Below are 10831 nucleotides of genomic sequence, written 5' to 3'. Positions count from 1 at the left end.
CTTTTAATGATTTTGATCCTATGTCCTGTGATTATAATCCTATGTCCCGAAATGATAGCGACTCGTCAGCGGCGTCGAGACACAGAGGGCAAAAACTCGGAACGAGCAAACACCATCAGCAGAAGAGAGAATTATCGCACGACAAGGTACGCCTAAAATGAAAAAGAAAAATTAGAAAAAAAAATCATATTTAATTTTATGACGATATCAATTTATATCAGTACACTGCGGTGTATTGCTTCACAAGTTAACAATAAGAGTCTTAATTAATCATCAATTTTTGTATCAGTATTTTTTATTAATTAATTATATAACTATAGAGGCACTATTCTCGAACTGGTGATGGTGCAACGGATTTGTCAAATGACACGACTAGTTACGACGGCGAAATATGCGGCGACGCCTCACCGGCGAGACGTAGCGCAGCCCCCTCCTCCAACGGGAGCAGCAACACCAAGAAAAATGTTAGCGCAGATAGCGCCTACGGCAGGTACGATTGATAAAAGAAACTAGTCATGCATGACTACGTACCTTAAGGCAAATTGCTAGAACTTCCCGTACCGTAATTTGAAATTTTGAAAAAGTTAATTTTTTTTGAGAATTTTGAAGATAATTTTTTTTGGACATTTGTGATGAAAATTTTTGATTGTCTCGAAAAAAATCGATTTTTTTGAAAAACTTGAAGTTTTTGAAAATTTTGAAAAGAATGAACTTTTGAATCAAACTTTCGAAAATTTTGAAACCCATTCGAGTTGGTTGATTCATAGTGTCGACAATGGCGAATAAATTTGTTTGAACTATATAAGTGAACTTTAAACGTCATGGTACGGTATCCAAAAAATTGGAATCAAAATTTATACTTATTAATATCTCTCTAAAATATCTGATAATTTTTTCAACCTTTTTTCTGGTTCTCTGAATTCGCTTGACCTGCCTTCACACAAAATTTAATCAATTCTCAATTCCATCAATAAAAATGATTTTTTTTATTGTTCAAATCGAACGCTCCGTTATCTCAAAAACTGAATAACCAGTTTGGCACTTTTTACCCCGTATCTTCGGAACGGCTCGACCTGCCCTTCCCAAAAACTAATCAGATCGTCTTCCTTCGATATAAGTCGAATGTTTTTTGAATCATTCAAATCGGTTGATCCATGCACTCGAAATCGTCGACGAAACTTTGTAACCGCACATACGCGCACAATCACTAACACACACATGGAAAGAGAAAGAGCGTATGGGACTTCGCCCATTTAAAAGATGAGTATAAAATCAGTGTAAGAATGGTAACATTCTATATCCTCTCCCCACGCATTAATGTCTCACGGCGGTTTCCGTGTGGACCAGAGGGAAGGGCAAAGCGGAAGCTTTAGTCGGTATTATATCAGACAAAATACCAGTCTGGGATGCATAAATGCATTTACTTCGCTTTACAAAAAAACACACACACACATCCATACATAAATGCATTTTTCTAATAAATAGTGGTGCATGCATCGTGCCTTAAGGCACAATACTGTAACTTTCCTTACTGAAAATTAAATATTCAAAAAAACTTTAATTTTTTTTGAAAACTGAAAAAAATAGATTTTTGAACATTTTGAAATTGAACTGCTATTTTGAATTCTTTGATGTTTTTGAAAAATCTGATTTTTTTTTTCAAAATTTTGTAACCGCTTGACCTGCTTTCCCAAAAATTTATGCATCGTTCATGCCGTCATTACAATTGAAAAAAAAATCATTAAATATAAGGGGGGAATATATAAGGGGGAAGACATAGTTCAAAATCACGTGTAATTATTTTTTCGTCAACGTAAGCCGATATTGATGTGTAATATGAAAGAAAGCCACCATGTGCAAGTTGTTTTAATAACTGAACTACTACATACGTAATATTCCCTTCGACTGCCAAGCAGCTGTGGGGAATAACGCTATCGCTTATCGAAAATCCCGGGGAAGCACAGAAAGATTCTCGGGAACGATTGTAAAAGAAATCTCTCACTTTTATTCATCAGTGTTCAATGAGCAGTACGGTCGAACATAAAAATTAGTAGTGAAAAGTAGTGAAAATGTCCAACCTAGGCGATTTATATAAAAAGCTCTTTGCAGAATATAAAGAAGAAAAACACACACATATACACACACACGTACATCCATTTTTTTTAAGGTATGTCAAAAGGTTTTTTTATAATTAAATTAAATAAAACTAGTGGTGCATGACATCGTACCTTAAGGCAAATTGCTGGAACTTCCCGTACCAAAAACTAAATTATTAAAAAAAACTTTGCAAAACTTTGAAAAAATTAGATTTTTAAGAAATTTTAAAATTTTTGAAAAAAAAAAGACTTGAAGAATTTGTTTTTTATATTTTAATTTATTTTGTATTTTGATTTTTTTTATTTTGAACATTTCTTTTGAGCAATCGCGCTGCATAACAGAATTTCGTGGCGAAATATCAAAGCGCGTAAGCGCCGCGTAGTCATCTAACGTGTAAACATTGGTACGTAACCCATATAAATATACACAAAATTAGCACTTTATTATAATCTTTATAAAATATCTGATAATACGCTGTACATATCTCTAATATTCATTTTTGACCGCCAAATGGCATTATTTTTTACTTTTTTTATTGGATTTCCGGAGACTCTGGACCTGCCTTCACAAAAATGTTACCAGTTCATTTCATCAATACAAGTAAAATGTTTTTTGAATTATTTAAATCGGATGCTCCGTTATCTAAAAAACTGAAATACCATTTTTGGCACTTTTTGCCCCGTTTCTCCGAAACGGCTACACCTGCTTTTGCCAAAAACTATCAACACGTCTCCTCATCAGTAGCAATCTAATGTTTCGAATTATCCAAATCGGTTGAACCGTGTTTGCAAAATCGTCTACGAAAATTTGTATCCGCACACACATACATTCATTTTTTTCTAAGGCATGCCAAAATGTTCAGAAACCTCTGAAATTTGGTGGAAATCGCGTTGATTAGTAGGATTGTACCGAATATTCGGTTACTATTCGGTATTCGGCATATTCCGCACCTTTTTTAAGCCTTCGGAATAGTAACTAACTATTCGGCCGAATACCGAATATTTAAAAGGAGCCACCGCCGCCGCTCAGCGAAAGTGTATCTTTTAGTTTAGTGTGTTTTATCTTTTATGCGATAAAGAGCTTGCGATGGATCTGTATGTTTAGAAGTCTTTAGTTTACAGAATATGATAAGAAAAAATTAATTCGTTATTGTATATATAACAATTCAAACTTTATCGACTTTTGAGATTAGAAGCGAACACGCGAAGAACTATTTTCTCAATAATCAAATGACACGTTATTGTTAAATGTTTATGTAATTTAATAATAATCATTCAATGGGTACACGCATGTGTTGCATTATCTATATTCAATAAAGTCATTCATTATATTCAATCTAAGCATTTCTAAATAAAGAGATATAGACACTTTATCGCAAAAATTACGAATAATATTTTTGATTAGTTTTTATTTATTTTATTATGTTTAGCATTCCTAATATATAAGAAATAATAATTAATAAATAAATAAATAATAAATAAATAATAAATATAAAAAATAAATAAACGTTTATGAAAGAAATAATTGGAAATACATTTACATATATGTAAAGAATCGCTTTTTTCATGATGTGGCATTTATTTCCCTATCACGTATGTTATTTAAGTATTCGGTATTCGGCTGAATAGTATAAAATGGTGACAAATATTCTAAATAACAAAGAGTAACGAATATTAGTTGCAGGCCTAGGTATAAAACTTGAATAAACATGTAATATGAAAATTGCAAATATTCGGTATTCGGTCTCCGGGGCATGCCGAACATTCGGTATTCGTTGAAAGTGTAGTTAACTACCCGCAGGGTAAATTATAGTGATCACAAAAAAATCTAAAATGAAAATTTTTATATATCTCTAAGTTTTAGAGGTTTTTGAATATTTTGGCATACTTTAGAAAAAATGTATGTGTGTGCGTGTGTGTGAGTGAGTATGTGTATGTGAGTATGTGTATATATGTGTGTGTGTATGTGCGGATACAAATTTTCGTCGACGATTTCGGGAACACAGATCAACCGATTTGAATAATTCAAAAAAACATTCGATTCGTATTGATAAGGAGACGTGCTGATTAGTTTTTGGCGAAGGCAGGTCTAGCCGTTCCAAAGATACGGGGCAAAAAGTGCGAAAAACGGTAACTCAGTTTTTAAGACTAAATTTTTGGGAAGGCAGGTCCAGCGGTAATGGACTCTCATTAAAAATAAGTTAAAAAAATGACATTTGGCGGTCAAAAATGTTTATTGCACATATGTACACCAAATTATCAGATATTTTATAGAGATTTTAATAATATGTACACATTTTGTGTATTTTTTTTGGGTTCCGTACCAAGATTTTTAATTACGGTACGGGAAGTTCTAGCAATTTGCCTTAAGGCACGATGCCATGCACCCCACTAGTTTTTCGGTCGAGCCATTTCTTCGTTGAAATCAAATGATGAAAAAATTTATTTGATGATTCTGATGAAACTTTGTATAACGACAGATTTAATAATCTGAAATAACATACTAAAATATTATAGGCCTACGATAAACGGTTGAATTATAAAAATTCATCAAAGTTTACAATTTCACCATAAGCTTGAATGATATTAAACATAATCTGTGCCGAATTTGTACGTTCGACGGTGTTTAGCCACTGATTACAGTTTACGTCCACACTTAAATTTTTAAAACCCAAAATAGATTAAATGAAATGTGATAAAAAAATACAGATATAATACAAAATCAAAAATATCAATTGAAAATAGTATTTAATGAAAGCGAAATCTTTATTTTCAAAATAAACAGTTTGAACATTTTATCTAAATAGAAAAGTTCATGCAACTTTCCTTAAGGAAAAATGCCACTTGCAACTAGTTTAATATCACTTCAACGTTTTTAGTTTAATTTCGAAAGTAGTGTTTTGAAAACATCTGTACGCCCTCCTTCTAATAGCTTGGCGCCCCCCTGAAGAAGCGCGCCCCACAGGTTGGAAACCATGTTAAGTAAAAATATTTTAATGTAAAGTTTTTTGGCAATCTATTATATATGTCTAGTCAAATCTATCTACAAGTGATACAAAATCATATATGAAATGTTTATTTCTTTTCCACGATCCTCAATGACATACTGCCAATTCGCCAATGGCTGCCCTAGACGAATGTGCAATGGCGAAATTGGGCTTCGCGGGGCCTTTCTTTTTCTCAGCCGAAAAAACCTAAATTACACAAGCCTAGTTGTAGGTAGACTAATATATGAGTAAATAAAATTTGCTGCTGATCAAAATAATGTCATAATAAAATAAATTTCGGGGCTTCCGGGAGCAACAACTTGCCTTAAGGCCAAATGCCACTTACGACTAGTTTGATATCATTTCAACATTTTTGGTTTATTCGCGATAATAGTGTTTTGAAAACACCTGTATGCCTTCCACGTAATACCTTTGCGCCCCCCTGAAGGAACGAGCCCCACAAGTTGGAAACCAAGGCTAGCATGTTAAGTAAAATTATTTTAATGTAACGTTTTTTGGCAATATATTCTATAAGTCTAGTCAAATATATCTACTAGTGATACAAAATCACATATAAAATGTTTATTTCTTTTCCACGATCATTGACTGCCAAATTGCAAATGGCTGCCCTAGACGAGTAGGCGGCGACAAAATTGGGCGGGTTCTTTCTTTCTCTCAGCCCAAAAAGCTAAATTTCACAAGCCTAGTTGTAGGTAGTCTAATATATGAGTAAATGAAATTTACTGCTAATCAAAATATTAAAATTTTGGGGCTTCCGGGAGCAACAGGAGCCCTAGACTGAGTCGCCGATACCTTACGCCGCCATTGTTATTGCTATACCAGACCAATTGTTGAATACTCATGCTTTACTGAAATCCCAAATAAAACGTATGTAATTAATAACTCACCAATTATTATTGCGCAGACCACTTGGTACTGCACAATCGCGTTACGAATTCACTAAACTTTTTTAACACTCAAAGATCGACTATAAATGTAATACGAAATTTCGGGAGGAAAAACACATTACCCGTTCTGTATTATAACACAACTGATGTCATTTCAATAGTTTTCGCATGGTTTTGGTCATGGATTATACAACTGACGGATATGTCACTGATGTTGTGATAGGGATGGATACTGGTGCAGATTTAAAAATAAACAGAGCATTATGTTCAATTTGTTAAAATAAATTAATATATTATTAATTAAATGATTTTAAAGAAATAATTATTAATCAATTAGTTATCAATAATCAATTATGTAAATTACTTCCAATACCTTTTGAGATTTTATTATATGGGTATTGCCATAGCTAAAAGAAGAGTATAAACATAGATAAAAGAAGAGTATAAAAATAAACAGAACATTATGTTCAATTTGTTAAAATTAAGTAATATATTACTAATTAAATATAATAAATATAAGTATAAGTAAATATGAGTATAAATAAGCCATAGAGAAAAGAAGATGAGTTGAATATCGTTATATATCTGAATATTCTTATTCTTAAGCAAAAACTTCTCGATATGTGTATATAATCAAAATTTTCGAATGGTGTTTGAGTCAATGCACGGGACATCAGAATTTATTTTAGAGGTATGGTTTCTTCAGAAAAGTATTTTATTTTGATCTCTAGTATCCGAAAATCATATGTGGCTAAGCGACTTTTTTTGACTCATAAAAATCTACCTTCTCTAATACACATATTTATCCAATTTTGTTACCATAATAGCCTAAATTTCATCCGTCTTTAGAAAGTTAAAAAATAATCGTTTTACTAGATTACTAAATGTACTACAACCAGGTTTTGTATTTTCGTTATTTCGAAATGATTTTTTACCAATAAACATTTTTACCTTCAGTTTAAGCAGAAGTTCTCCGGGAAAGCAGCTTTCAACCGGCAAAAACTCGAAAGGAGCTAAAGAATCCTACCCGGCTCACCAACAAGTGGAAACATCTGGTAAGCAATTTAAGGCAAACTATATTGTGATTATGATCTTAAATACTTTTACTTGTGTTCTGTTCAAAGTAACTCATCAATTAATTTGATCACTTTTTTACCTTTTCAGATAGAGGTGACTGTAGCGGCAGATTATCGCAGCAACAAAATGCGAACTATATGCAAAATTCGGTGAATTCGCGTCAAGCACTTTCTCGAAATTCAAGCATGAACAGCTCACCAAAACATAGGTAACTAAAATTGATTTAAAATCTGCATTGTGATGGCAAATTATTTATTGTAATAAATTCAGTCGTGCTAAATTAAATATAAATTCCAATTTAAATATTGCAGATTAATCAACAACGACGACGCTTTATCCTCAACAAGTGGAGATTCCCTTTGTATAACTTTAAATAAACTTAATTTGGATGCACAAGGTTTTGCCTCGCCATTAGATACAGATCGAACAGATCGTAGTGGTAAGTATCATAAAATCCAAAAATTGTTTAACGAAATAGTTAAAGCAATTCCTAACTCACATCTTCAATTATTTTGAACTTTCAAAAAGAGTTCAATATTTTATGGGAAAATCATTTTTAGAGAAATATTGCGTCCAAATATCACACATTTTATTCATTATCAAGTTAAACTATTCGAATAATTTCAAAGTCCAACAACAGAAATTTATAGATAACAATTTTTAGACAAAATCTATGAACATCTCTCCGGACAACCAAATTGAACTTTTATATATTCGAATAAAGCACAATATGTAAAATAAATTACATTTTATTTATAATTTAGGTCACCAGACATCTAGCCGAAGTACTAATCTGGCGAATCCTTCAATTGGTAGACAACATAAAGATAAAAAGTCTACTGCAGGCCATGCAGATGTTATCTCAACAGGTAAACTAAATGATTTATAATAACAAATATCATCAGTAATAAGACATACTTGATAATAATAATAGATAGTAGTCTACCCGAAGGCAAATCTATGGTGTGAGAGCATCACAAATTAATGATTTGCTTTACCTTTCTTGTTTATTATTCCCATTACCATTGTATTACTATCATTCACATTTTTATACATTTTTCCTTACAAATTTATGCTTCCTTGCTTGCTGGTCCTGTGCTTCATGTTTCAGTTCCCAGTATTTTGTCTTCGCATCAGTCTTCAATCATCTGCATTATTCTTCTTCCCAATCCTTTTGGTCTTTTTATTTTACCTTCTAGTCCAGTCATTTAAGCTTAAATTAGATAAGAATCTCGGAATTCGAGATACCCAGCTATAAGTCTGTAAATACTCGTATATTGACACCCTAAAGTTGTCTCGAAACCTACATATGAGAGGTGTTAATACCACATTATTATTATGACTGGACTATTCGACGACGTCGTGCAGGAGAAACTATTTTGCAGAATGGATTCGATCCAATTTTCTTTCAAGGATGTTGTTCAATAAAGTTCTATCTTTGCCCACTCTTCTCAGTGCTTTTTCATTGCTTATATCAACATTATTTCTTAATATTAATTATTCAATTATAATTATATTTATTTATTCCATCAGGTATTCGAATGAGCAAATTCTGCCACGAATGTGGCAGCAAATTTCCCCTGGAAGCGGCCAAGTTTTGCGTCGAATGCGGCGTCAAGAGACTAACACTCTGATGCTCATCATTGACGAAGAAACAGCGACGACGACTTTTTGTATCGGAAGCAAAAATACTTTCATCGTCGAATTTATGAAATTATAATAAGATATTTCATAAAACAACTAAAGTGACCCAAGTTACCCACAAGCGCTTTATACAACAGCAGTAGTATATCGCGAACGATCGATTTAAAATATAGACGAAACATGGTTTTAGATGATTATATGTTGATTTTGAATAAAGATAATTTACGGCGCCCCTTTGTAATAAAATGTTTGCATTTTTTATTACTATTAATACTCACGCTTTTTGCTTAGTGGGCTAGTTGTAAAAATTTACTTCCATGCACCTAGAAAAAAAATTTGAACTAGTGAATATCCCACTTCGTTCTTATATTAATTTGCAAAGGAGTAAAATAAAAAATAGTTACTATAGTATCGATAGTTAATGGACACAACGAATCAATATTGATTCTGCTTTTTCACAATTATTGCAATAAGTGCCTGTACTTAAGTAATACGTATATAACATTATATATAAAGATATATTAATATTTTTATATCAATATATATTTTATATAACTTTATATATATATATATATATATATATATTATGAGAAAAATCATAATTGAAAATGATATTAACGAATGAGTATGCAAATATATTATGGTTTTAATTATTTGAATTAGAAGTCTCCTTTTTCCTCCCCAAATTTTTTTTTTGTTTCAGTATATATTTAGTTCAAAACTATAGTGAACATCTATTGCTCGACCTATTTTCAAAAATAATTTTTGGAGAAGTCTTTAATTTCACAGTTAAATATTAAATAAACTACTTAAACTTTCAAATAATTAAAACAGTGCATAAATAAATAAAAAAGCTTGTTATTAATAATTTCTGAAGAAGGTGAAGACCCATATCCTCAAAACGTATAATGAAATAAATGAAAAAATTAATTTTTTTTTTTTGGCAAAAATTCCTTTTTCATCAAAAAATTATGTATTTGTTTCCATTATGTTATTTTACTTTTGGGGATATGGAATGTCCTTCATCAGGGACTTTAAACAAAAAGCATTTTTTTATATATTTATTCTTTTTTTAAATATTTGAAAATTGAAAGAATTTCCTTATCTTTTACCTTTGAAATTAAAGACTTCTCATAAATTGTATTTGTAAATATCCCGAGCCAAAGATGTTTATCATAGTTCAGAAAATTAAAATCCCAATAGCTATTCACAAAACATATAATAAAATAAGTCTTATAGTAAATCAAACTTTCATAATATAAAAATCTAGAAAATATCAATTCAAAAAACTAATTAAAGCCTTTATATACTTGTTATTTTTTTATATATTTGTTATTTATATTTTTTAATTGCAATCGGCTTTTATAATAATTTGCAATGAAAGATCAAAGCTATAAATATTATTACTTTATTTTGAATATAAAAATTCAGAAGCCCTGCCTTATAAAAAAAAAAAGAACTTTATACAAGCAGCTCAACGTATCGGAGCAAAAAACAAAATGTGTATGAAATTGAAAACGACTTCATTTTTTACTAAGTTATTCTTAATATTTATTAAAATATTATTGGCACAAGTAGGAACTATGTATTAAATATTTTTCATATACCTTTTGTTTGAAAATTATTGAAGGGAGCTCCAACCAAAAGCTTGTTGAATATGTATCTATAATTAATTTGGATTAAAATAACTAACATCTAGTCTTAGATAATTTACCTTGAATATATTCACACATATAGTTTGATTTATATGTGATCGAGAATTGTATTTAAGCTAAATATTGAATTGCATTCAAAAGCTGCGAATATTTATATTGTTCAAAATTAATATTAGAATTGAATAATAAATTATTTTGTCATGTATTTAGAAGTCTCACCTTATAATTAACAAGACTGATAACTGAAATGTGTAATGACATATTTTAACGTATTTTTTAATCATATGTATTGTTGAGTAAACTTCACATATTTAACATTTTATGATCTGAATAAAATTATTATTATAACGAGAACGTAGTTTGAATTTATAATTGCTATAAATTTTTATAATTAAACCACTTTTTATAGAAATAACATTCTTAATGTTTAAAAATGTTAAGACCATAAACCTTAACTTTATACA

General features: G+C 30.7%; 1 protein-coding gene across 1 annotated transcript; it reads left to right on the top strand.

Annotated features, from left to right (window-relative positions):
* Positions 1–6: 6 nt before the first annotated feature.
* Positions 7–9003, top strand: LOC113378112 (zinc finger C2HC domain-containing protein 1A-like). Its single transcript, XM_026618635.1, has 7 exons — positions 7–146; positions 321–490; positions 6949–7046; positions 7156–7276; positions 7380–7507; positions 7833–7937; positions 8602–9003. The coding sequence occupies exons 1-7, from the start codon at positions 21–23 to the stop codon at positions 8700–8702; spliced, it is 849 nt and encodes a 282-aa protein (XP_026474420.1). The 5' UTR covers positions 7–20; the 3' UTR covers positions 8703–9003.
* Positions 9004–10831: the final 1828 nt, after the last annotated feature.

The sequence above is a fragment of the Ctenocephalides felis genome, unplaced genomic scaffold (genome assembly GCF_003426905.1).
Source record: "Ctenocephalides felis isolate EL2017-DRISC unplaced genomic scaffold, ASM342690v1 CF-g0.4_SCAFFOLD_01886, whole genome shotgun sequence".
Classification (NCBI taxonomy): domain Eukaryota; kingdom Metazoa; phylum Arthropoda; class Insecta; order Siphonaptera; family Pulicidae; genus Ctenocephalides; species Ctenocephalides felis.
Note: the sequence above shows the minus strand (reverse complement) of the source record. Positions and strands in the feature narration are given on the sequence as shown.

What these genes read in the sequence shown, in the direction of transcription:
- LOC113378112 (XM_026618635.1), top strand. Translation starts at nt 21, where the DNA reads ATGTCCTGTGATTATAATCCTATGTCCCGAAATGATAGCGACTCGTCA. An exon ending in CCAACAAGTGGAAACATCTG is followed by an intron (nt 7,047 to 7,155) that starts GTAAGCAATTTA and finishes TTACCTTTTCAG; the next exon opens with ATAGAGGTGACTGTAGCGGC. An exon ending in AGATCGAACAGATCGTAGTG is followed by an intron (nt 7,508 to 7,832) that starts GTAAGTATCATA and finishes TTTATAATTTAG; the next exon opens with GTCACCAGACATCTAGCCGA.